We start from the raw sequence: 27,743 nt of genomic DNA on the forward strand, positions 1-27,743 counted from the left end.
TCCAAAAAAAAAAAAAAAAAAAAAACCCAGCTTACATTTATGGCCAATTGATTTCTTTATACAAACTTTCTAGAAAAGGCAAACCCATAGCAACAGTGATCATATCAGTCATTTTTTGAATGTGGGCTGGAGGTGGGAATTGACTGCAAATGAGCATGGGACGACCCTTTGGAGTGAAGGAAATATTCTAAGACTGGATTGTGGTGCCAGTATAAATTTACCAGAAATCACTGAACTGCAAGCTTACAGTGTGAGAATTTTATGTTGAGTAAATTAAATATTAATAAAGCTTTTTAAAAATTTTCTTAACGTCTATTTATTATTGAGAGACAGAGACACAACATGAGCAGGGGAGGGGCAGAGAGAGAGGGAGACACAGAATCTGAAGCAGGCTCCAGGCTCTGAGCTGTCAGCACAGAGCCCGATGTGGGGCTCGAATCACAAACCATGAGATCATGACCTGAGCTGAAGTCAGATGCTTAACGGACAGAGCCACCCCGGTGCCCCAATAAAGCTTTTTTAAAGAATGACAAAAAGATAATTTTTTAAAAACTCACACATTTAGAACATTCAAAATATACTACTAAATAACTCCTATGTCATAATAACTTTAAATCCTTAGACTTGAACTGTAACGTATATACTGCACAGAAAACTTGAATGCTGCAACTTTGGTCCTACATAAAGGGAAATGCAAAGCTTTAAATACATACACCTTTAGGCTCAAAAATATAAAAAAGTAAATATCTGACCTGATAGAGACAAAAAGGCTAACCACCATGCATTAAATAGCCAACTTAAAAAAGTTTAAAAGAACATTAGATGACCATAGAAAGCAGAAGAAAAGAAATAGAGGTAAGCACAGCAATCAATGAATGGAAAATAAAGTTAGAAAAATGATGACCAATAAAGCCAAAATCTAGTTCTTTGAAAAAAAAAAAAAAAAAAAAAAAAAACCCTGGTGAGACTGATCAGAAAAGTAGAGAAGACACAGATACAAATAATGTTATGAATTAAAAGATAAAGTAATACTTTAAGCTATGTTATGTTCTCAATTTTAATACTTAGGTAAAATGGATACATTCCTAGAAAATTCAAAGTAATCCAAACTAAGAATAGTCCTATAAAGAGTAAAGGAAATTATTCAATAATTATTGTTTTCAAAAATAAAACACCAGAATTCAGAACAAGTGAGCCCTACCTTAATTACCTATGTTTAAATCTCATATGAATACTTTCAAAGAATCCAAAAAGAGGGAATGCACTCTCTTTTTACTAATCAGTTTATGATTAGTAAGTATAGTACAAAAAAGGCCAATATTATAAAGGCAGACATTCCAAACAAATTGAAAGCATACTGAATCTATCAAGAATAATATAAATAGAATTCAGTATAACCAAGATGAATTTATCTAAGGTAATTAAGTGAAGGTGATTTAATGTTAAAGTCTCTTAACATAACCACCACAGTAGCTGATTAAAGGATTGTTAAAAATATGATTATTTCAACAGGAGCAGAACAAATTCTGTTAAAAATATAACAGTCTAGGGCACCTGCATGGCTCAGTCTGTTAAGCCTCCGACGTTGGCTCAGGTCATGATCTCGTGGTTTGGGAGTTTGAGCCCCACATCGGGCTCTGTGCTGACAGCTCAGAGCCTGGAGCCTGCTTCAGATTCTGTGTCTCCATTTCTTTCTGCCCTTCCTTTGCTTATTCTCTCTCTCTCTCTCTCTCTCTCTCTCTCTCTCTCAAAAATAAATAAATTAAAAAAGAATTTTTTTTGAACCACAATCTAGACACAGAAGTGAACTTCCTGAACCTGATTAAGGTTATCTACCTCCAGACTACAGCGAACATCATTATTACAGAAAAACATTTCTCTTAAAACAGGAACAATTCCCCACCACCACCACCATCACTACTTTTATCAATATTGTAGTAGAGGTTCTAGCATGTGCAGTCACACTAGAAAAAGATGCAAAAAACATATGACTGACTTAGGTAGTAACAAAACCCTCATTATTCACAGATGATGGGACTATCTGCATTAATAAAGAGTCTATAATACATCAGAATTGAAAGTCTAGTCAAGTGTCCAGATATAAACCAAAATGCCAAAATGTATTTCATTTTTATACACTATCAATTGTTAGGAAATGTAATTTTCAAAGTTAATAAATGTCACACCCACAAGGATGTCTATAATCCAAAGTTAGGAACAGGTGTTGACAAGGATGTGAAGAAATTGGAACTCTCATGCACTGCTGGGGGGCAATATAAAATGGTACAGGTTTTTTGGAATATAGTTTAGCAGCTTCTCAAAAATTTAAATACAGTTACCAAGTAATTCCAACTTCCACTCCTACCTGTATACCCAAGAGAAATAAAAACACACGTCCACACAAAAAGCTGTACTCAAATACTCATAGCAGCATTATTCGTATTAGCAAAAAACCAAAACAATCTAAAGATCCATTCACTGATAAATGGATAAACAAAATGTGGTATATTCATACAATGAAGTATTATCTAGCCATTAAAAGGAATGAAGTGTTGGTACATGCTATATTATACTAAGTGAAATAAGCTGGGCATAAAAGCTCACATATTGTATGATCCCGTTTATATGATGAAATGTCCAGAATGGGCAAATCATAGAGACAAAAAGTAATTTAAAGGAATTAAACCATGAACGATTAAATTATTCTTCCACACAATCTTCCTAGGCATACATGCATATATGGATACAATTTACATAATTGTTGAACCACTTTGGAAAGAAAACCTATTCAACATGAACATTTTATATTGCTGTCAAGATGCCTGCTCTTCAAAATAGCTTACTGGTATTTTTTTGTTAATAGGTAATATTACAGATGTGTTACAGGAAGCAGAAGTACATTATATCTCTCGAAAGATTTGTGATTCTGAGCAGAGTTATGGGCAAATAATTCCTAACACTTCATTTTGTGCAGGTGATGAAGATGGGATTTTTGATACTTGCAGGGTAAGACCAAATAATTTTCCTGAAATATTTGCTAAAGCGAGAGGGCAACTTGAGCAAAGCCTTTGATCACTTTCTGGGAAAGTCTTAATTATCAAGATTAAAAGTAGTAAATTCTTTTTTATCCTTCTTAACTATGTTCCGAAAATCCAAATCCTATTGCTTTCCTGATTTCCTTGGTTTCATGGTCAAGTTGAGGCAAAATTTGTCTTGAATCTTCCTTTTCTTATTACTACCTATATTGAGATATTTATTTATCTAAGTCACCCATTTAAAGTGTATAATTCCAATGGAATACTACATGGCAATAAGAAAGAATGAAATCTGGCCATTTGTAGCAACGTGGATGGAACTCCAGGGTGTTATGCTGGGTGAAATAAGTCAGGCAGAGAAGGACAGATACCATATGTTTTCACTCATATGTGGAACAGGTGAAACTTAACAGAGGACCATAAGGGAGGGGAAGGGGAAAAAATAGTAAAGGAGAGGGAGAGAGGCAAACCGTAAGAGACTCTTAAATACTGAGAACAAACTGAGGGCTGATGGAGGTGGGGGAGAGGGAAAATGGGTGATGGGCATGGAGGAGGGCACTTGTTGGGATGAGCACTGGGTGTTATATGGAAACCAACTGGACAATTAACTGTAAAAAAATAAAGTGTATAATTCAATGGATCTTCAGTATATATACAGAGCATTGCAACCATAATCTCCATCTAATTTTAGAACACTTTTGTCAACCCAAGAAGCCTCTACCCATTACAACTCACTCCCCATTCTCCACCCACCTGCCCTCAGACCTAGGCAACCAGTAATCCCTGTAGATTTGCCTATTCTGGAAATGTCGTATGAATGGAATCATTCAATATGGTTTGTGATTGGGTTCTTTCATTTAACGTAGTGTTTCCAAGGTTCATCCATATTGTAGCATGTGTTAATATTTTATTCATTTTATTGCCGAATAATATTCTACCATATGGATATGCCACAATTTATCCATTCATTAGTTGATGGACATTTGAGCTATTTCAATTTTTTGGCTATTATGAATAATGTTGCTGTACACATTTGTGTATACATTTTTTATGTGTCAGTATGTTTTTACTGCACGTAGGACTGGAATTATTGGATCAATGTTTAGCATTTTGAAGAACTGCCAAACCTATTCCAGATGGCTGCACTATTTTATATTCTCACCAGCAATAGGAAGGCCCCAATCTCTCCACATCCCTGTCAGCACTTCTTATTGTCTTTTTTTTTTTTTTTAATTTTTTAATGTTTATTCCTGAGAGAGACAGACCATGAGCGGGGGAGGAGCAGAGAGAGAAGGAGACACAGAGTCTGAATCAGGCTCCAGGCTCTGAGCTGTCAGCACAGAGCCTGACCTGGGCTCAAAGAGACCTACAACTCAAACCAGGAGATCATGACCTGGGCTGAGGTCGAAGTCAGACATCCAGCTGACTGTACCACCCACGCGCCCGTATTGTTTGTCTTCTTAACTGCAGCCATCCTAATGGATGTGAAGGGGGGTATTTGTGAATGTGGTTTTTATTTGCATTTCCCTAGTGACTAATGATGTTAAGCATCTTGTCATGTGTTTATTGGCCAGCCATTTGTAAATCTTCTTTGGAGATTTGTCTATTCAAATAGTTTGCCCATTTTATCTATTTACTTTTTTAATTTTTTTTTTAATGTTTTTATTTATTTCTAGGAGAGAGAGAGACAGCGTGAGCAGGGAGGGTCAGAGAGAGAGGGAGTCACAGACTCTGAAACAGGCTCCAGGCTCTGGGCTGGCAGTCAGCACAGAGCCCGACGCGGGGCTCGAACCCACAAACCGTGAGATCATGACCTAAGCAAAAGTCGGACACTTAACCGACTAAGCCACCCAGGCGCCCCTAGTTTGCCCATTTTAAAACTGACTTATTTATCTTTTTATTATTGAGTCATAAGCACTTTTTATATATTATAGATACAAGTCTCTTGCCAGATATATGGTTAGCAAATATTTTCTCCCATTCTGTGGTCTCTCTCTTCGTCTCCCTGATGTTACCATTTGTAGCACAGATTTTTATTTTTATGAAGTCCAGTTTACTTGGTTTTTGGTTTTGTCTCCTGTGCTTTTTGAGTTTTTCTTTATTCTACTTTTCTTCACTACTTCTAAATTTATTAGCACTTCACTCCCAAGCAGTACTCCATGCTATAACCTTTTCCTACTCATTCTGATTTCTGCAATCCAGTGTCCTTTTCCTTAAAATTTTTGCTAGTAAAACAGTAAAGAATCTAAACCTAATTGAATTGCATTCATAAGCAAAACATCCTCATTATGGGGGAGCCTGGTGGCTCAGTTGGTTGTGTCCGACCTCAGCTCAGGTCATGATTTCACAGTTCATGAGTTCAAGCCCCAGGTCGGGCTCTGTGCTGATAGCTCAGAGCCTGGAGCCTGCTTCAGATCCTGTGTCTCCCTCTCTCTCTCTGCCCCTCCCCTGCTCACACACTGTCTCTCCTTCAAAATACAATAAACATTAGAAAATTTTTTTAATCCTCATTATCAAAAAATAATTATTCATTCAATGCGTACCTTATATAGAGAAACTGAAAACATCTTAGAAATACATTCCTTAATCTTTAGGCACTGAACCAGTTATCTCAAGGTCCTAGTTGTTTTGACAATTAACAGGCCTTAGTTTTAGTGCTTTGGTGCACTGACAGTCTTGTATAAACTGTGACATTCATTATTGTAATACTACTGAGAGGCTTAGCCATTTATTCCTGTTACCTGGCAACAGCCAACATTAACACTTGGAAAGATGCCATCTCCTGCAAGATGCCAGTTTACACTTCTCTTCCAGTTAGCAAACCTTGCACGCAACTTCAAGAATCCTTTATGCATCTTAAAGTTACACTTTTCACATACAGCATTAAGCAATAAAGGTATTCTAATAGTACTTATAGTATTTTGCACACTCCTTCCTAAATTGTATTTCTCCTGAGTAATTACACTAAAAAAGCCAAATGATTTATAGTATCATGGTTCAACACCATGCAAATAGGAAGTTTATATCTACCTATAACCAATATTTATGGTTCCTCTAAATATCAGGCCAGACTGAATGCTTTCTGCCCGAGTTGGAATATAAACCTGAAAATCTGTGGCTCTTTATAACTTGAAGATATACTGAAAATGTATATTGAGGCGCCTGGGTGGCTCAGTCAGTTAAGCATCTGACTTCAGCTCAGGTCATGATCTCACCACCTGTGGGTTTGAGCCCTGTGTTGGGCTCTGTGTTGTCAGCACAGATCCTCGAGCCTGCTTCAGATTCTGTGTCTCCGTCTTGACTCTCTGCTCCTCCCCCACTCATGCTGTCTCTCTCTCTCTCTCAAAAATAAACACTAAAAACATTTTTAAAGAAAATGTATATTTATATCAATGTATGATTAATGGGATTGATTTATTCCAGCTTTACTATTGTTTAAAGATTACTAGAACCAACTAACGCTATTTTGGGACTTTTTTAATAGGGTGATAGTGGTGGACCATTAATGTGCTACTTACCAGAACACAGACGATTTTTTGTAATGGGAATTACCAGTTACGGATATGGCTGTGGTCGGAAAAATTTTCCTGGTGTCTATTGTGGGCCATCCTTCTACCAACAGTGGCTGACAGATCACCTCTACCGGGCAAGCAGTAAAGGCATATTTAACGTAAATATTCTACTTGGACAGGTCCTCATGGCCTCAGGTTCTGTTGTCTTACTAGGAATTCCATAATGAAGTTCTGAAGAATCTTTATCTTGCATTGCGTCTCTTTCCATGTTCCACATAATGAAAACCATTTATTCTTTTGGCAAATAATGGCCCACTTTACAGTTCTTATGTGAATGTTTTTTGGAACAAAAGGATTGTGACATATTAGATATGTGATTATAAATTTGACACTGAATCACATGCCTCTTTGATGTATCTTGATTTTTTTTTACTTTATAATCATAATTTTGCACTTGGAATACTTCCCTAGAGTCTATATACTTTATGTCTATAAATGCCAAATAATAAAGAGTTGATAATTAAAAAGAAAGCCATCCTTTTGTTAAATTAATCAAAACCATTTCCTATTAAGTTAGATTTTCTTCAAAATTTGTTTGCTATACAGTGTATATTTTTTTTAATTTTTTTTTTTATGTTTTATTTATTTCTAGGAGAGAGAGAGAGAGACAGTGTGAGCAGGGGAGGGTCAGAGAGAGAGGGAGTCACAGACTGAAAGAGGCTCCAGGCTCTGAGCTGGCAGTCAGCACAGAGCCCGACGCGGGGCTCGAACCCACGAACCGCGAGATCATGACCTAAGCGAAAGTCGGACGCTTAACCGACTAAGCCACCCAGGCGCCCCTACAGTGTATATTTTTAATTATCATCTTGTTTCTGGTTCTCAAAGGATACTTGAAGGAGAAGAAGTATTTGCCTATTTAAAAAAAATTTTTTAACATTTATTCATTTATTTTGAGAGACAGAGAGAGAGCATGAGTTGGGGCGGGGGAGACAGAGAGAGGAGACACAGAATCTGAAGCAGGATCCAGGCTCTCTGAGCTGTCAGCACAAAGCCTGATTGGGGCTCGAACTCACAAACTGTGAGATCATGACCAGAGCTGAAGTCGGACACTTAACCAACTGAGCCTCCCAGGATCCCCTTTATTTAAAAATTTATAATGTGACTTTCTTAAAACATTTTACCTACTTCTTTCTTTTTTAAGTTTATTTATTTTGAGAGAGAGAGAACAAACACATAGGGGAGGAGCAGAGAGACAATCTCAAGCAGGCTCCACACTGTCAGCAAGCAGCCAGACACAGGGCTTGATCTCACAAACCCTGAGATCATGACCTGAGCCAAAATCAAGAATCAGACATTTAACCAACTGAGACCCCCAGGTGCCCCTTACCTCCTTCTAAACCTATTATCTTGGAGCCCATGCTCCAATTCTATATTCCTTGGGCTCTCTGAATTAACTGTGAGGAGAGGTGACTAAAATGCTCACTGGATAAAAGAGACAGTCCAACCTGGGACAAACTTCTATAAAATAAATTATTAAAACAAAAGAGCAAGTTGACTCAGTATCTATTATTAATAAATTCACATCTCCTTTGAACTTTGGGAACCCATGTTGTAAAAGAGAACTAATTTTCTCATCTTTGTTTTTACGTTCAACAAGCTAAAACCAAGTGTTTTGTTTTTGTTGTTTTGCTTTGCTTTAACTTAATTTCAGGATTTCACTGAAAGTAAGGATGAGTTTTCCATCTATTAATTCTCTTAGGGATCATTTTTGGTTTAACACTCATGGGGTAGAAGACTGTAATTTTTATAGGTTTATAAGCAGCACAACACTGAAGGGATATTGACTGCTCTTTCTTAAAAGAGACCCTAGATTATCCATTAACAAGGTCTTTTTTTTTTAAATATTTTTATTTATTTCTAGGAGAGAGAGAGAGAGCGTGAGCAGGGGAGGGTCAGAGAGAGAGGGAGATACAGATTCTGAAACAGGCTCCAGGCTCCGAGCTGGCCGTCAGCACAGAGCCCGACGCGGGACTTAAATCCACGAACTGCGAGATCATGACCTAAGCGAAAGTCGGACGCTTAACCGACTAAGCCACCCAGGCGCCCCACCATTAACAAGGTCTTATAAGGAATTAGTTGGTGATGCTTGTATAGCAATCGGCATGATGTATTATGTTTTCCCCGTTTATATCACCTGAGTACCATTCAGATTCACTTGATAGCCCTGAATGTTAATATTAAGTAACTCTTCTAAAATATATCAACAGCACTAGGGGAAAGCTCTTGCTTCTCACTTCCAAAGTGTGCTTTGGGGCGCCTGCGTGGCTCAGTCAGTTGAGCATCGGACTCTTGATTTTGGCTCAGGTCATGACCTCATGGTGTGTGAGTTGGAGCCCAAGTAGGGCTCTGTGGTGACAGGGTGGAGCCTGCTTGGGATTATCTCTGTCTCTCTCTCTCTGCTCCTCCCCCCATTCTGTCACTCTAAATAAATAAACAAACAAACAAATAAGCTTAAAAGAAAAGTATGCCTTAATTACTCATTAGGTACGTATTTCTAAGCAGGCAGGAGCTACGACCAACAATTTCTCATCTTTTACCCAACTGAATTCACTTACTTCAGGCAACTGGAATTCAGTTACATAGCAGTTCTCTCCACCAAAAGAGACTATTAGAGTACAGATTGCAATTTATTTTTAATGTTTTTCTTTGAGTATAGCTGACACATAATAACAAAATGGCAGAAAAACATACATACCAATAACTGCTTTATATGTAAATGGACTTAAGACTCCACTCAATATGTAAATGGACTTAAGGCTCCACTCAAAAGGCATATGGTGACTGAATGGATAAAGAAAACAAAACAAAACAAAAACCCGTCTATATGGTGCCTACAAGAGACTAATTTCAGACCTAAAGACACATGCAGACTGAGAGTGAAGGACTGGAAAACATATACCATGCAAATGGAAGGGGAAAAAAGCACCAGGTAGCAATATTTATAACAGACAAAATAGGTATTATTTTCTTAAAAACATTTTTTAATGTGTATTTACTTTTTGAGAGAGAGCTCAAGCAGGGAAGAGGCATAGAGCAAGGGAGACAGAGAATCTGAAGCAGGCTCCAAGCTCTGAGCTGTCAGCACAGAGCCCGACCTGGAACTCGAACCATGAGCCATGAGATCATGACCTGAGCCAAAGTCAGACACTTAACCAACTGAGCCACCTAGACACCCCACAATGTAGGCTTTAAAATAAAGACTACAGGTGAAAAAACCCTCAACAAAGTATCAGCAAACTGAATTCAACAATACATTAAAAAGAATCATTTACCACAACCAAGTAGGATTTATTTCAGCAATGCAAGAGTGTCCAATATTTGCAAATCAACTGGCATGATACATCACATTAACAAGAGAAAGGATAAAAGTCATAACATCTCAACAAATGCCAAAGAGTATTTGACAAAATACAATATCCATTCATGCTAAAAGCTCTCAACAAAGGGAATTGAGAGGGAACATACCTCAACATAATAAAGGCCATATGTGACAAACCTACAGCTAACATCATCCTCAATACTGAAAAACAGAGTTTTTTCTTTCAGACTGAGGACAAGACAAAGATGTCCATTCTCCTAACCTTTATTCACTATAGTGCTGGAGGTCCTAGCTGGAGTAATCAGACAAAGAAAAAGAAAAGGCACCCAAATTGGTAAGGAAGGAGTTAAACTGTCAGTATTTGCCGATGACATGACATCATATAAAGCAAAACCAAGACTCCACCAAAAATCTACTACAACTAATAACTGAAATGAGTAAAGCTGCAAAATATAAAATTAACATGTAGAAATTCGTTGCATTGCTATACACTTACAATGAAGTAGCAGACAGGGAAATTAAGAAGACAATCACACTAGGGCACCTGGGTGGCTCAGTTGATTGGGCATCTGACTTCAGCTCAGGTTATGACCTCGTGGTCTGTGAGTTTGAGCCTTGTGTTGGGCTCTATGCTAACAGCTCAGAGCCTTGAGCCTGCTTCGGATTCTGTGTCTCCCTCTCTTTCTGCCCCTCCCCTGCCCTCTCTCTCTCTCACTCACTCTCTCTCTCAAAAATAAATAAAAATATTAAAAATTTTTAAAAAAGAAAACAATCACACTTAAAATTGCACCAAAAGCAATAAAATACCTAGGAATAAACCAAGGAGGTGAAAGACCTTGTTCTGAAAATTATAAAGCACTGATGAAAGAAATTGAAAACAATACAAATAAATGGAAAGATATACCATGGTATGGATTAGCATAAAATAATTAATATTATTAAAATACCCATACTATCCAAAGCTGTCTACAAATCCAATGCAATGCCTATCAAAATGCAAATAGCATTTTCACAGAACTAGAATACTCCTAAAATTTGCATGGAACCAAAAAACACCCTGAATCAACAAATCAATCATGAGAAAATAAAACAAAGATGAAGGCATCACACTCCCTGACTTCAAACTATACTACAAAACTATAGTAGTCAAAATGGCATGGTACTAGAATAAAAACAAACACATAAACCAATGAACAGAATAGAATGCCCAGAAATAAACCCACATTTATATGGTCATTTAATCTATAACAAAAGAGGCAAGAAAATATTATAGGGGAGGGGCACTTTGGTGTCTCAGTCAGTTAAGTGTCTGACTTCAGCTCAGGTCATGATTTCGTGGTTCTTGAGTTCGAGCCGCATGTCGAGCTCTGTGCTGACAGCTCGGAGCCTGGAGCCTGGAGCCTGCTTTGGATTCTGTGTCTCCCTCTCTCTCTGCCCCTTCCCTCCTATCGCTCTCTCTGTGTCTCTCAAAAATAAATAAACGTTTAAGAAAAGAAAATACCATGGGAGGGGGGAGTTAGTCTTCAATAAATGGTGATAGGAATACATATGAAAAAGAATGCATATATGCAAAAAATGCAAAGAATGATATTGGAACATTTTCATACACCACATAGAAAAATAAACTTGGGCGCCTGGGTAGCTCAGTTGATTGCGCAAGTGGCTCTTGATTTTGGCTCAGGTCATGATCTCACAGTTCGTGAGATTCACCCCTGTACCCAGCTCTGCACTGACAGTGCTGAGTCTGCTTGGGAGTCTCTCTCTGCCACTCTCCTGCTCTCTCTCTCAAGCTCTCTCTCTCTCTCTCAAATAAATAAACTTAAAAAAAATAAAAGAAAAACTCAAAGTGAATTAAAGACCTAAATGCAAGACTTGAAACCATAAAAATCCTAAAACAGAGGCAATAATCTCTTAAGACATTGGTCTTAGCAATATCTTTTTTAGATTTGTCTCCTAAGACAAGGGCAACAAAACCAAAAGTAAATAATCAGGACTACATCAAACTAAAAAGATTCTGCAGAGTAAAAGAAACCTTCAACAAAATGAAAAAGCAACCTACTGAATAGGAGAAGATATTTGTAAATCATGTATCCAATAAGGGGTAAATATCCAAAATATATAAAGAACTCATGAAATGCAACACCAAAAAAAAATAATAATAATACAGTCTGACTTAAAAATGGGCAGAGGACTTGACTAGACATTTTCCCAAGGAAGATGTACAGATGGCCAACAGACACATAAAAGATGCTCAACATCACTAATCACCAGAGAGATGCAAATCAAAAACCACAATGAGAATATCACTCCCTACCTGTCAGAATGCCTAGTGTCAACCCCTCATGCACTACTGGTAGAAATGTAAATTGATGCAACCACTATGGAAGACATTGTGGAGGTGACTCAAAAAACTAAAAATACAATCACCATACAATCCAGCAGTTCCACTACTGGGTATTTACCCAAAGAAAATGAAAACACCAATTTGAAAACCTATATACACCGCTATGTTCTTTACAGCATTATATACAATAGCCAAGATATGGAATCAACCTAAGTGTCCATCAACAGATGAATGGATAACGGAATTGTAGTATGCAATATTACTCAGCCATAAAAAAGAATGAAATCTTGCCATTTGCAACAACATGGATGGACTCAGAGGGTATAATGCTAAGTGAAATAAGTTAGACAGAAAAAGACAAATACTGTATGATATCACTTATATATGGAATCTAAAAAACAAACCAGGGACGCCTGGGTGGCTCAGTCGGTTAAGTGTCTGACTTTGGCTCAGGTCATGATCTCACCTTTGATGGGTTCAAACCCCCGTATGGGGTTCTGTGCTGACAGCTCGGAGCCTGGAGCCTGCTTTGGATTCTGTGTCTCCCTCTCTCTCTGCTCCTCCCTGCTCACACTCTCAAAAATAAACATTAAAAGAAATTTAGAAACAAACAAACAAACAAACGGGCACCTAGGTGGCTCAGTCGGTTAGGCAACCAACTTTGACTCAGGTCATGATCGCTTGGTTTCATGAGTTGAAGGCCTGCCTCAGGCTCTGTGTTAATGGCATGGAAACGGCTTGGGATTCTCCCTCTCCCTCCCTCTTTGCCCCTCCCTCACTTGTGCTGTCTCTGTCTCTCTCAAAATAATAAAAAAATAGGGGCGCCTGGGTGACTCCGTCAGTTAAGCATCCGACTTCTGGCTCAGGTCATGATCTCACCATTGGTGGGTTCGAACCCCGTATGGGATTCTGTGCTGACAGCTTGGAGCCTGGAGCCTGCTTTGTATTCTGTCTCCCTCTCTCTCTGCCCCTCCCCCTTTGATGCTCTGTCTCTGTCTGTCTGTCTCTCTCTCTCTCAAAAATAGACATTAAAAAATTAAAAACAAAACAAATGAGCCCACAAAACAGAAACAGACTCATAAATACAGAGAACAAACCGGTCGGTGCCAGAGAGGAGGGGCATCGGTGGATGGGCAAAATAGGTGAAGGGGATTGAGAGGTACAAATGTAACTGCAATAAAGTAGGGATATGAAGTATACAGCGATATAAAGTACAGTGTAGGGAATACAGTCACAATAATATTGTAATAACTTTGGTGCTGGACAGTAACTAACTACATTTATGGTGGTCAGCATTTTGTAATGCACGTAAGTATCGAATGGCCATGTTGTACGCCTGAAAGTAATATAATATTGTATTATATGTATCAACTATCCTTAAATTCAATAAAGAATCTCTAAATTCACCAAAAAAAAGACACAAAATATCAGTATCATTTCTGTAGATCCTACAGATATTAAAAGGATTATAAGAGAACATTATGAACAACTCTATACCAATAAATTCAACAACTTAGACTTCATAGGTGGCAAATTTCTGAAAGACACATTATCAAAACAGACACAGGAAGAACTAGAAAATCTGAATACTCCCAAGATTCCTAAATAAATTAAATTTGCAATTAAAAATTTACAATACGTATATTTATATAATTTTTAAATTTCTAAATTGCATATAAAAACGCAAGCTACCTAGAATAGTCAAAGCAATTTTGAGAAAGAAGAAAGTCAGAGCTTCAACTACCCAATTTCAAGATTTTCTATAAAGCTACAGGAATCAAAGCAGTGTGGTCCTGGCATATGGATGGCCATATAGACTATAAAACAGAATAGAATTCCCAGAAGTAGACCCACACATATATGACCAATTTATTTTTAACAAAGTTGCCAAGATAATTCAACTGAGGAAAGGATAGTCCTTTCAACAAATTATGGTGGTGAAATCGATATCTATATGGAAAAAACATTAACATTCAGGCTAAAAACTTTAAACTTGTAAGATGCTGTCAATTATATTTTAATGAAACTGGAAAACGTTCACTTTGTCCTTTACCTTATATCTCCTACATTTTTAAAAAATCTTTAATTGAATCATAGACCTAGATATAAAATCTCTACCTATAAAACATGCAAAAAAAATAATATAAGAGAAAATCTTTACAACCATAGAATAGGCGAGGGTTTCTTAGGAAAAAAAAATCACGGATCATGAGAAAAAAATGTAGGAACCAGCCTGGCTGGTTCAGTTTGTTAAGCATCCAACTCTTGATTTTCACTCAGGTCATGATCTCACAGTTTGTGAGATGGAGCCCTGTGTCAGGCTCTGTTCTGACAGTGCAGAACTTGCTTGGGATTTGGTCTCTGCTCCTCCTCCCACTCATGCGTGCACGCACACTCTCTCTCTCTCAAATAAATAAACATTAAAAATGTATAAATTGGACTTTATCAAAATAAAAGACACAGCTAAGACAACATCGATGAACCTTGACAGCATTATTCTAAGTGAAATAAGCCAGTCACAGACAAATATCATATGATTGCACTCATCTGTGTAACCAAAAAACAAAAAAAAACAAACCACCCCACAAAAAAGAAAAAAATAACAAATTCACAGATACAGAGAACAGATTGGTGGTTGACAGACACAGGGGGAGCACGGTAGAGGGGGGCAAGATGGTGACACTGTTAAGAGAATAAAAAGTCACAGACTAGGAAAAAGTCACCCATTTGATAAATGACACACTGAGAATATACAAAGTCGTCTCAATCTTCAATAAGAAAATAACCCAGTTTAAATGTGGGCAAATGTGTAGCAACATGGATGGACCTTGAGGGTGTTATGCTGAGCGAAATAAGTCAGAGAAGGACAAATACCATATGTTTGCACGTAGAGGAGGATTAGGAGGAACTTAATGGAGGACCATGGGGGAGAAGAGGGGAAAAATAGTGGGGGAGAGGGAGGGAGGCAAACCATGAGAGACTCTTGAATGCTGAGAAACAAACTGAGGACTGATGGGTGTGGGGGGGATGGGGGAGATGGGTATGGAGGAGGGCACTTGTGGGGATGAGCACTGGGTGTTATATGGAAACCAACTTGACAATAAACTATTTGTAAAAAAATAAATAAAAGTGGGCAAAAGATCTGAACAGACACCTTACCAAATAAGACCACAAATGGCAAATAAGTCCATTAAAAGATGCTCAACATCATTAATCATCAGGGAAATGCTAATTATATGTACAATGAGAGACTACTACAGACCGTTTAAAATGGCTAAAATCAAAAAAGACAATTATACCAAGTATTGGTAAGGATGTGGAACAGCTAAATCTTTCATACCCTTACAGTGAGAATATAAAATGGTATGCCCGCTTTGGAAAAGTTTGGAGTTTTTTTAAAAAATTAAATATTTGCCTATCATGTGACCCATATATCCTACTCATAAGAATTTATCCAAGAGAAATGAAAGCATATGTCAGTACGAAGACCTGTACGTTGATGTTCACATTAGCTCAATCTGTAACAATCAAAAACAACCCAAATGTCCATCAGCAGGTGAACAGGTAAACACTTATACATCCATACGATGGAATACTACTAAGGGACAAAATCAATGGATTCATGCAACAATGTTGCTCACGTTCAAAGTAATTATGCCGAGTAAAAGAAGCCAGACAGAAAAGCACACTATGCCTGATTCCATTTACGCAAAATTCTAGGAAATGCATAACTCATCTCCAGTGACAAAAAAACGGATCAGTGGTTGCCTTGGGATGGGGAGGGCAGGAAGGAAGGATCACAAAGGGGTAAGAGGAAACTTTTAGGGGTGATGACTAAAGTGATGGTGTCACAGGGATGTACCTAGGTCAGAACTTAACAGGCTGTACACTTTATACAGCTTATTGTATGTTAATGTCACCTCAAGAAAGATGCCAAATGCGGGAAAAAATATTATTTTTATGTATAGAGGATCACAAATAATGAATCAACAGAACATCCCCTGTATCCATTACCCAATTTTAAAAAGTAAACATTACCATAATTTTGGAAAATTTTTGTGTTTCCTGACCCACGCTAAAGCCAAGGCTTTCTTGTTCAAAACAGATGAACGCTTGAAACTACTTTCTGTGTACTTTAGGTTTTCAGGTTCCCAAACACGAATATTCTGAGGACTATTTTTATCTAAATTAGCTGAGTAATATTATAGCAGTTGCGCACGATTTGAAGTTGAAACTTGCCCTTTAAAAAACGGGCGGCCCAGAACTGTGACTTAAAAATAATCCTGTTGAGTTGTGAATGTCTGAGAGCCTCAGAGCAGAATGCAAAAGAGGAAAAACTCTTGTTAACTGTGGTCAGGCAAGCGTGCCTTTTCATTTCCTCTTTTAAAAAACAGGGCTGGGGGAGGAGAGGTACAAAAGGGTGATCGGCAGCAGCCTCCTAGTATGGTTTAACCAGGCTCCACCCACTGGTTCTGTTTTCTTTGTAGATGTCATGGGTGCGCCCAGATCGGGTGTGTAAGCGCAAAGTGCGTATAAAGCTGCAGCCGGAAACTGGGTAGTTTCCAAACCCAGAGAAGGGAAGCAGGAAGAGGTTTGGAAAATGGGACTGTAATCAACTTTCCTTCTAAGGAGAAGCTGGGAAACTTCTCACTTCGCTTCATGAAAATTAAGCTGCATCTTTTGCCCACCGCCTATTAATTGAGTGAAATGGGCCTCTTGCCCACGATTTGACTTCAGCTGTGTGTCTCTAGCACAGCCAGTTCTTCTTTCGTCTGCAAGCGGACTGGCTCTGGCCAGAAGCCCATCTCCTGCAATAAAGGAATCTGGTTGCTGGGTCGCTAACCCGTTGATCTCTTTCTCTTCATGGTGATGGCGCTTATCATCTTTATCCTCAGGCTGGCCATCGGCATCCTGCTATTTCCCATGTACCTGCTGAACTTTCTGGGCTTGTGGAACCAGATATGCAAAATGTGGTTCCCCTACTTCCTGCGGAGGTTCACCGTGATGTACAACGAACAGATGGCGAGCAAGAAGCGTGAGCTCTTCAGCAACCTGCCGGAGTTTGTGGGTCCCTCCGGGAAGCTCTCTCTGCTGGAAGTGGGCTGCGGCACCGGGGCCAACTTCAAGTTCTACCCGGCTGGATGCAGGGTGACTTGTATCGACCCCAACCCCAACTTTGAGAAGTTCTTGATCAAGAGCGTCGCGGAGAACCGACACCTGCAGTTCGAGCGCTTCGTGGTGGCTACGGGAGAGAACATGCAGCAGGTGGCCGATGGCTCCGTGGATGTGGTGGTCTGCACCCTAGTCCTGTGCTCCGTGCAGAGCCAGGAGCGGATCCTCCAGGAGGTGTGTCGAGTGCTGAGGCCGGTGAGTGACGGGGAAGTTCTGTCAATTTCAGGTGAATCACACATTCAAACATAAAAAGTAAAACTCCTAGAGAAGGCACTGTTGAGTTTTGTAAAATCTTAAGAGTTGGAAAGAAGCTATAAAGGGAAAGACTGATTCTGAATACACAAAAGTGTAAAACGTTGACAGGGAAAAAAATACTATACACAGTAAAGTACAAAAACATAGAAGTATTTGCCAGGGATGATAGACAAAAAGGTTAACTTCATTACTGAAAATGAAATACCATTTTACCCATCAACTTGCCAAGGATACAGAGGAAAAAAGGATAGTTAAGAGTTTATTAGAAATGGGCACTCATGGGGCGCCTGGGTGGCTTAGTCGGTTAAGCGTCCGACTTTCACCTAGGTCATGATCTCGCGGTTCGTGGGTTCGAGCCCCGCGTCGGGCTCTGTGCTGACTGCCAGCTCAGAGCCTGGAGCCTGTTTCAGAGTCTGTGACTCCTTCTCTCTCTGACCCTCCCCTGCTCACGCTATCTCTCTCTCTCTCTCCTAGAAATAAATAAAAGATAAAAAAAAAGAAAAAAAAAAGAAATGGGCACTCACATGCACGGCTAGTACAAACGTAAACTTGCTGCGACTCTTCCAAAGGGCAGTCTCACCACCTGTACCAACAGTTTAAGAAGGCACGGAGTTTGGACTCAGCACTTCCACTTTTTAGCTAGTTATTTTTTTGGAAATAGTTAGAGATGGTCACAGAGATGGACAAGGTTATTCACTGCGATAGTATTTGTAATAATGAAAAATTGGAAATAACTTCAGTGAGAATGGTTAACTAAGACATGGTACCTTCAGTGGTGTGAAATATTGTGTGAAAAGTTTTTAAATCACGTTTTAGAATAGTATTCAAATACATAAATAAAGCAGGTTACAAAATAGAATGTACATTCTAATCCTAGTTTTAGGGAAAAATAGATATTTACATGATACACACAAAACTTTTTTTTTAAGTTTATTTATTTTGAGAGAGAGTGTGCATGCACAGGAGGGGCAGAGAAAGAGAATGAGAGAGAGGGAGGGAGGGAGGGAAGGAGAGAGGGAGAAGGAGAGAGAGAGAGAGAGAGAGAGAGAGAATCCCAAGAGGGCTCCTTGCTGTCAGCACAGAGCCCAACATGGGGCTTAATCCCACTAACCATGAGATCATGACCGGAGCCAAAACTAAGAGTCAGATGCTCAACTGACTGAGCCACCCAGGTCCCCCACAAAATCTTTTTTTTTTTTAATGTTTTATTTATTTCGGAGAGAGAGAGAAAGACAGCGTGAGCAGGGGAGGGTCAGAGAGAGAGGGAGATACAGAATCTGAAACAGGCTCCAGGCTCTGAGCTAGCTGTCAGCACAGAGCCTGACACAGGGCTTGAACCCACAAACTGTGACATCATGACCTGAGCCGAAGTCGGAGGCTTAACCGACTGAGCCACCCAGGCACCCCTCCCACAAAATATTAACAGTAGTTATCTTGAGATGAGAGAATAGTGGGTATTTTTCTTTTAAAACTGTTTTTACATTTCCTAAAATAAACATATTGATGAGGCAGGGTTACCAGCCTCTGGAGCCAGACCACCTAGGTTCAAATAAAACCTGATGTGACATTTGTAAGCTGTGTAAACTGGGGCAAGTTGCTTATTTTCTGTGTGACTCATGTTCCTTATCTGTAAAAATAGGAATGATAATACTTACCAAATAAGTTTATCGTGAGGATTGAGTTAACATGTGATAGGCATTAAGGTAGCACACTGTGCAAGCAGTAACTGCTTAAAATTTTTTTTTTAATATTTCTTTATTTTTGAGAGAGGGAGAGACAGAGTGTGAGCAGGGGAGGGGCACAGGGAGAGGGAGACACTGAATCTGAAGCAGGCTCCAGGCTCTGAGCTGTCAGCACAGAGCCTGACGTGGGGCTTGAACTCATGAATCACAAGATCATGACCTGAATGGAAGTCAGTTGCTTAACCGACTGAGCCACCCAGGCGCCCCTACATATTACTTTTATGATTAGAAAATATGTGTTAATTGCCTTAAATTGGCAGCTTTGTATAAAATTTGACAGAAGGTGAGACTATTGGCCAAAATGGTGTCTTAGTAAATTTTAAATTTATCCATGCCTTTTCATCAAGTTAGCCTCTGGGGCCACTGAAATCGAAGCTTAAATCATCTTAGAAACCTGTTCTTCCAAAACCAAAATCCTGGATTTTTTTTTTTTCTTTCTTTCTCAGGGAGGGGCTTTCTATTTCCTGGAACATGTAGCAGCTGAGAGCTCAACTTGGAATTACTTCTGGCAACAAGTCCTGGATCCTTCCTGGTACTTGCTGTTTGATGGGTGCAACCTGACCAGAGAGAGCTGGAAGGCCCTGGAACGGGCGCGCTTCTCTAAACTTGAGCTGCAGCACCTACAGGCGCCGCTTTCCCTGGAGCTGGTGCGCCCTCACATCTATGGATATGCCGTGAAATAGGGGGGGGCAGGGCACAGACAGCTGCATGGTTCAAATGGCTTAAGGCTGCAGTTTTACACTTACAGTACTAATTGGGAGAAAGGAAACCTTTTTTTTTTTTAAAGTTAAGTTGAATTTCACCCCTAAAAGCTTATGTGATAACCTAGCCATTTTTTGTTGTCTCCCAGAGGATCAAAACCAAACCAAACAGGACTCTCCCTTAAAAAGGAAACACTGGGCTTTCATAATTGGAGTTTACCATTACTGCCAAACTTCATTCTGTAACTTCAAAATCCTCCCAACTGTCTTTTTTGTCTCTTTTTATTAATACCATAAATTTTATAATTTTTTAATGTCTTATTTCTGAGAGACAAAGAGAGAGAGTGCAAGTGGGGGCAGGGGCAGAGAGAGGGAGACAGGATCTGAAGCGGGCTCTGTGCTGAAGCAGAGAACCCAATGTGGGGCTTGGGCTCATGAACCACGAGATCATGACCTGAGCCGAAGTCGGAGGCTTAATCAGCTGAGCCACCCAGGCACCCACAACTGTCCTATTTAAATGGTTACCTGACAGATTTTAATTTCACCCGCTTTTTGAGAGCTTGGTGCTATTAAGCAGTTAAGTCAGTCAAAAGACAATTTTCAAAGGGGAGACGTGGCAAGATCTTATGAATAAAGAAATCCTAACCAGTTGAAAATCCTTATCTAAATGGTCCCGATTTTTCCAGAAAGAAATCTGAATGTATGTGTTGTTCTCAGGATTTTCAAAATTAACGGTTTTCAAAATTAACAGACCAGGGTGCCACACCTAGTTCTGGCCAGCTTTACTGTGTTTACTTCAGTATTCCACTAACGCTTGTTTTCCTGCATTCCAGTCTTCAGCGCTTAAGATGTAAATGGTACTTGACACATGAGTATGGCCAAAAAATAGTTGACACACTTAAGGTCCTTGGCTCCATTTTCCTCATTGGGGAGCATATACTTTGCTGGGTGTCTTAAACTGTAGGCAAAGAAAAGGCCTGCTGTAATTAGGAAAACCTTGTGTCATTAGGTACACTTTGTAAGAACCCCTAAAACCCAGACAATCTGTGAATCTGTCAAGAAGTAGACACATATTTTGGAGAGGATTCTGACCAAATGTCCACTCTGGTCCCAAGATGATTTCTTTGTTCCCGGCCACCACGGGAACCTCTGAAAATCATAAGTGCCTTGAAAACAACTGTTAGGTTGGTCAGGGGGCTTAAGAATAGCATTTACAGCAATAGTTTGTATACATTTTAATAAAGTTAGTATATTTTCGGAGATGGCTTTACAAAGGGACTGTTTTAATTATCAAATCAATCAGTAAATTCACATAGATCTTAGGAATGGAAATAAATCATTTATGTCTTTGCTGGCTTGGCTTCATTTTTTTTTTTTTTAACGTCTGGAAGGGAAAAATTAAGCTATTTGAGCATACGGATTTTTCTTTCTAGACCCAGGTAATTGCTTAGAGAAAGCAATTTGGGGGAGGATCAGAAAATGGGTTTTGAAAAGTTCGAGTCCAAAGACCCCCACTTGTAAAATTCATAGAGCAGAAAGAAAGGAAACATAACGTAACGATTCTAACTCTCTTGAACATGAAGACAGTTACTGTTATGGTGAGGTTAAGATACTCATCTAAGGCCTTCTGAACTCTAGAACAGAAATCTCCTCCCGCTGCAGTCACTCTGAAGTAGGGCCCTCCTTAACTACCCACTTCACTATTGGTTAAGAGTCTACTCATTGAGAAATATGAAAAACCACAGGTTTGACAAGCTGAAATGTTATCAGCATGTAGGAAGGAATACCACAGCACAAGGTACTAGGTACATCCTTATCAGTTCCCTCTTGTCTGAGTAGTGTGGCCTCCCCCCACCCCCCGGCCCCGAGATGTAAATAAATGAAGTTTCTTACGTTCCATGAGTTCCTAAGCAAGTCTTAGAAGCCCTGGTTACCCAAACTACAAGACCTGTTTTTGACATCGTAGCTGCCACAGCACCTCCTCACTGCTTTACTCCACACATCTGTGGTCATTCCAACAGCCTAAGGAAGTGACCTAAGCCCATGCAAAATGGAAACCGAAAAAGGTAAAACAGGTCCAATGTATTCTAGGTCCTGTGTCGGTTAGGATTTCTTCAATTGCAAGTGACACGACTGTTCAACCAAAACAAGGCATAAGCAAAAAAAAAAAAAAAAGACTTTAAGGACTCAGATTAGTGAAAAGCACAGGGGCAGAAGGCCTCCCACACAGTCGAGCAGGGCTCAGCTGATGTGATCAGATGTCCCATTTGCCCTTCCCGGCAGCCCTATCAGGTGGTGAGTCTGTGGAAGTAGTGCCTCTGAACATCAGGTCTGTTTTGCGGAAACTCCAACCAGTTTCTGCACTGAGTCTCAACTGGCTCTTAGTGACAATCTGGGGTCACAAGCCCATCCCAGACCAATCATAATGTTTGGACCGGATGGATTATGCTGACTGGCTCAAGTAAAGGTCACAGTGCTTCATCCCTGGGGCTGAGCACACCCGGACTCTGAATGGAGACGGGGAGTCTTGTATGTATATCCTCCAAATGAAAACAAGGCCAGGAGAAAGCAGGGATGAATGGAGGCTGAGAAGGCACGCCATAAATGCTCACTGTGGCCACATCGCTGCATTTTGAGGAGACTCTGTCTGCTTTCCTGGTGTAGTTTATGTAGTACCATGCTGAGAACACTGGCTTTTCACTAGGATAATTGCACACAATGAGGAAAATAAAAGACAAAATGACACTGGCTTTGACATCCAAGTGACCTAGGTCAAGTCCTGGTTGTGTCATTTGTTGACTGTGTGACCTTGGGCAAGTTATTTCTCTAGTGTCACCTTTATTATTATTATTTTAGTTAATATGCAGTGCAATATTGGTTTCAGGAGTAGAATTCAGTGATTCATCACTTACATATAACACTCAGTGCTCATCACAAGTACCCTCCTTTTTTTAAAAAAATGATTTTTATTTATTTCTGAGAGAGAGACAGCGTGAACAGGGGAGGGTCAGAGTGAGAAGGAGACACAGAATCCAAAACAGCCTCCAGGCTCTGAGCTAGCTGCCAGCACAGAGCGTGACGCGGGGCTCGAACCCATGAACCGTGAGATCATTACCTGAGCCAAAGTCGGATGCTTAACCAACTGAGCCACCCAGGTACCCCTTTTTAATTTTTTAAAAACATTTATTAATTTTTGAGAGACAGAGAGTGATAGAGAATGATCAGGGGAGGGGCAGACAGAGAGGGATACACAGAATCCAAAGCAAGCTCCAGGCTCTGAGCTGTCAGCACAGAGCCCGACGCAGGGCTCAAACCCATGAACCTTGAGATCATGACCTGAGCCGAAGTCAGAAGCTTAACTGACTGAGCCACCCAGGCACCCCACAAGTACCCTCCTTAATACCCATCAGCTACCTAGCCCATCCCCCATCCACCTCCCTCCATCAACCCTCAGTTGGTTCTCTATCCTTAAGATTCTCTTGTTTGTTTCCCGGGGCGCCTGGGTGGCTTAGTCGGTTAAGCGTCCGACTTTCGCTTGGGTCATGATCTCGCGGTTCGTGGGTTCGAGCCCCGCGTCGGGCTCTGTGCTGACTGCCAGCTCAGAGCCTGGAGCCTGTTTCAGTCTGTGACTCCCTCTCTCTCTGACCCTCCCCTGCTCATGCTGTCTCTCTCTCTCTCTCTCTCTCAGAAATAAATAAAACATTAAAAAAAAAATAAAACATTAAAAAAAAAAAGATTCTCTTGTTTGTTTCCCTTTCTACTGTCACTTTCCTCATCTGTTAAGGAGGATAATATCTACTACCTAAAGGGTTAGTTGAGCGAATTAATGAAGTGAAGCATTTGATACTTAACAAATGTTGAACTTCCATCGACAGCTACTGAGTGCCTCTGTGTACTCCACTCTTGGTGCTTGGTATAGAGCCCTGAGTAAGCTGGATTGTTCCCTGCCCTCAGGGAGCATATGGCTGTGATAAATGCTAGCTTGAGGGAGAAGCAGCAGACACCAGGAAAACGGAATCTGATGCCCTGGGGTGGGCGGGGAGGGGAGGAGCAGCGGTTACATCCGAGCTGAATTCTAGAGGGTATTAGTATTTCAGCCTGACAGAACAGCCTGTGCCAGGCACAAATAAAAGGAGGAAACACAATGTGTTCAAGGAACTGAAGGCAGGCAGGGCTGAGTACTAGAGACCGAAAGGAGTGTTTGGGGATGGCTCCTATTTACACCAGACTTCTTACTAATCTTGTTAAGTCCCTGGACCCATGAGTCCAATATTTAATTTTAATGGCAAACAAAACAAAACACCCTTGGAATTTCTTATGTTTATATTGTAAAACAACTCTGTTCCTAAGTGTTCTAACATTCTAATTGCTGCTTCTGAATTCCTACATATTTCATACTTGGATAGCAAGTGAAGCAAATACTGCATAATAGCACCTTTTGTACTCTGGACCCTTACCAGAAGCCTTTCCCTTTGGTATTGCTTTAGACGACCTAGAGCTTAAGGAAATCCAATTCCCATTAATCTCTTAATGCAGTTGGGAGGGCAATGATCACAGGAGTCTAGTGCCAATAAAAGCTAAAAAGAAAACTGTTCAGTAAGTGTCACTTGACCTATTTCAATACCTAAAACCGAAAGCATTCAGGCTACATTAAAGAATAACCAGGGGCATCTGGCTGGCTCAGCCGGAGGAGCATGTGACTCTTGATCTCAGGGTTGGGAGTTAGAGCCCCATGCTGGCTGCAGAGATTACTTAAAAATAAGATCTTTACAAAATATAAAAGAATAATCAGAAGTCCCTGACCCATGGAAGTGCCAGAATCAAGAACAGAGGTCATGTTAACTGAGGATACTGGAAATGAATGTAGAGGGGCCAATGTTCTCAATGTCTAGCTCAGTTGAAAAAAAAAACAACATTGGGGCGCCTGGGTGGCTTAGTCGGTTAAGCGCCCGACTTTCGCTTAGGTCATGATCTCGCGGTTTGTGGGTTCAAGCCCCGCGTCGGTCTCTGTGCTGACTGCCAGCTCAGAGCCTGGAGCCTGTTTCAGAGTTTGTGACTCTCTCTCTCTCTGACCCTCCCCTGCTCACGCTCTCTCTCTCTCTCTCTCTCTCTCCTAGAAATAAAGAAAAAGAAAAAAAAAGAAAAAAAAACAACAAAAAATAAAACATAGTAATTTGCCAACCAAGCAAGGTATTAATTTGTTCCTAAAGGAAACTATGTGGACCCTATAGAGAATTACATACGAACAATGACAATTGACATCAGAATTTACCATTCTAAAAGTAAAAATCTTTCACAGCCTTAATTTAGGCTGTGTCCTTCTCCGTCTTTAAAATGGATCTACACTGATGTCAACCTTCTGCTTGGAATGATCCTTTTATTCCAAGACTCGAAGAGCTAATCATAAAAAATTTCATTTATTACATCCCTTCTTTATGCCAGGCACCAAGTTTTTACACAATTATTTCATAGAATACTCATAACCCTCCAAGGCAGATACATTACCTGCAATTGACAAATGAGAAAGGGCCCATTGACAAATGGTCAATGTCACTTGCCCAAAGCCACTTAGTAAGTGATCACACCAGTATGCCCCTGAAATGTACCTGATTCCAAAGCCCAGCCCTCTCCACAATGTTACACTGCTTCTTGAGGTCTCTTCAAACCCAAGTCTCTGTCATTCTGTCTCCTTTCTCTACCATTTTACTGTGAATGGTCCCCTGAGACTCATTCAGTGTGCGTTTATCCCTTGAGCCTTGCTTATACTCCTAGGCTAAGTTATCATCTGTGTGGAAAAGATTCTTAAACCTCACACTTTAGCCATTTCTTAGAATTTAACATGTCAAAAACAAAATTCACTGTGTCCTTCCCTGAATAAGCGACACTTGCTAATTTCTTCAACACCTATGATTATTTCCCAAGGGCCAGATAAAGAGAGGCCCTTCTAGAAAGCATTTGCTGGCTGTTTCAAAAAGCTTCCTCTTTGAAAAATCCCTTAGCATTCACTAATACTCACACTTGTGAGTGTATTTATGCACACGCCAGACACAGTGCTTACTATATAGCAGGTGCTCCCAAAGTAGTTACCAATTAATTCATCATCAAATCCTCTCCATACCTCTCAGATGGCCCCTTCTACTGCCTTTCCACAACTACCATTTTAGTTGAGAACTAAGCCCTGGATGACTATATGTATAGATTGTGGACAACGAGAATCACAAATCATGTATGTAGGAACTTGCTAGGTATTACATGATTCAGGGATACGGCAGAAAATTGGCTCTAAGGTGAGGGGAAGATACTACATCTAGATACAGTAGTAGAAAAACACTCCTAAAAGAAAAAGAAAAGAAAAACACTCCTTTTGCAACTGACTCAGCTTTCTTTGCCTTCCTTCACCCAGTTCACCCCGATAACCCAGGACGGAAAAAACAAAAACTCAGCAAATAATTTTCCTGAGGCACAAAGAAGTGGTTTCCTAGGAAGGTACCAATGTCTGATCCAAGTCACCATCTCTCATACTAGAAAATCCTTCAAACGGGCCTCCATGCCTTCACCACCACTGCCTTTAAGCTCATCATTTCCAGAATGAAATGCTCAACTCCGCACTTAGGACTGTCAACAGACACCTCAATACTTCTTCCTGCTGTGCAGGCCAGTGGGAAAAGGGTGGGGCTTGGAATCAGAACGTCTGAATCTTACTAACTGAAACTAATTGAATTTAATCTTACTAACGTTACATTTTACTAATACACTTATTCACTCACTGTAAAAAGAGAACACCGTCTACATCTCCTAGGATTCTTGTGAGGACGAATGACATAAATGCAAACAGTGCTTTGTAAATTTCCAACTGTTTGTCCTGAGCCTTGGAGCTTCTTCACAGGCCCCCGGCCTCCTTAAGCAATTGTGAGAGGAACAGAACAAAGTCGATTTTTCTACAGGAAAAGATATTTTACTTCTATAAATGCAGTCCCAGAATTCCAATCGGCTGGATTATTATACACCCGAATGTTTTTCTGGAGACTTGGTATACTGTTAAAGAAATCGCCCATAAAAAATAACTTGGCAAAGCCCTCATGTTTCCACCTAATAAAAAGTTCAGCACCTACATGAGATGCTGCAAAGAACTTCTACACAGAGTGCTAAAGATACAGACGTGATTTCCCAAATCCCTCTAATCGTGGCTCACAGTTTACCTGTCAGGCTAAGCAGGCAGTATTAGGACTGTAAAATCAGCAACACCCAGGTCAAATTCTATCTTACCTCTCAAGTTATGGGAACAGATTATTTGCTCTGATCCCAGAGGAAGAGTTTCTTTTCAACTTTATTGTCCACCAAAGTGTAGGAACAAAGAAAGCTAAAAACCTTTTTTTTTTAAAGCAAAGGCTACAATATTAAAATAAGTACATAATATTTATTTATAATGTTTATTTATTTTTTTGAGAGAAAGAGAGCATGGACCGGGCAGGGGCAGAAAGGGAGGGAGACACAGAATCTGAAGCAGGCTCCAGGCTGAGTGGTCAGCACAGAGCCCGATGCGGGGCTGGAGATCATGAACTGTGATATTATGACCTGAGCTAAAGTTGAATGATTAACCGTC

At 40.0% G+C, this 27,743-nt stretch overlaps 2 protein-coding genes across 2 annotated transcripts in view; both read left to right on the forward strand.

The window, feature by feature from the left end:
* The window catches only part of TMPRSS12 (transmembrane serine protease 12), a 23,190-nt gene extending 16,259 nt beyond the window's left edge, over nucleotides 1-6,931 (forward strand). The window contains exons 5-6 of the mRNA XM_077753674.1: nucleotides 2,975-3,006; nucleotides 6,520-6,931. Of these exons, the coding sequence (XP_077609800.1) occupies nucleotides 2,975-3,006; nucleotides 6,520-6,771 (284 nt within the window). The 3' untranslated portion in view covers nucleotides 6,772-6,931. The remainder of the gene's footprint in view (nucleotides 1-2,974; nucleotides 3,007-6,519) is intronic.
* A 9,857-nt stretch (nucleotides 6,932-16,788) lies between these two features.
* TMT1A (thiol methyltransferase 1A) lies at nucleotides 16,789-21,492 on the forward strand. The gene is made up of 2 exons (XM_077753382.1): nucleotides 16,789-17,637; nucleotides 19,886-21,492. Exons 1-2 carry the CDS (start codon nucleotides 17,134-17,136, stop codon nucleotides 20,120-20,122), a joined length of 741 nt encoding a protein of 246 aa, XP_077609508.1. The 5' UTR covers nucleotides 16,789-17,133; the 3' UTR covers nucleotides 20,123-21,492.
* Nucleotides 21,493-27,743: the final 6,251 nt, after the last annotated feature.

This window comes from Crocuta crocuta, unplaced genomic scaffold (genome assembly GCF_008692635.1).
Source record: "Crocuta crocuta isolate KB4526 unplaced genomic scaffold, BGI_CrCroc_1.0 scaffold30, whole genome shotgun sequence".
NCBI lineage: Eukaryota > Metazoa > Chordata > Mammalia > Carnivora > Hyaenidae > Crocuta > Crocuta crocuta.

Bases quoted from the DNA above. Each gene is read 5' to 3' on its own strand.
- TMT1A (XM_077753382.1), top strand. From the start codon at position 17,134: ATGGTGATGGCGCTTATCATCTTTATCCTCAGGCTGGCCATCGGCATC. The intron at 17,638-19,885 runs GTGAGTGACGGG...TTTCTTTCTCAG, and splicing joins TGTGTCGAGTGCTGAGGCCG to GGAGGGGCTTTCTATTTCCT.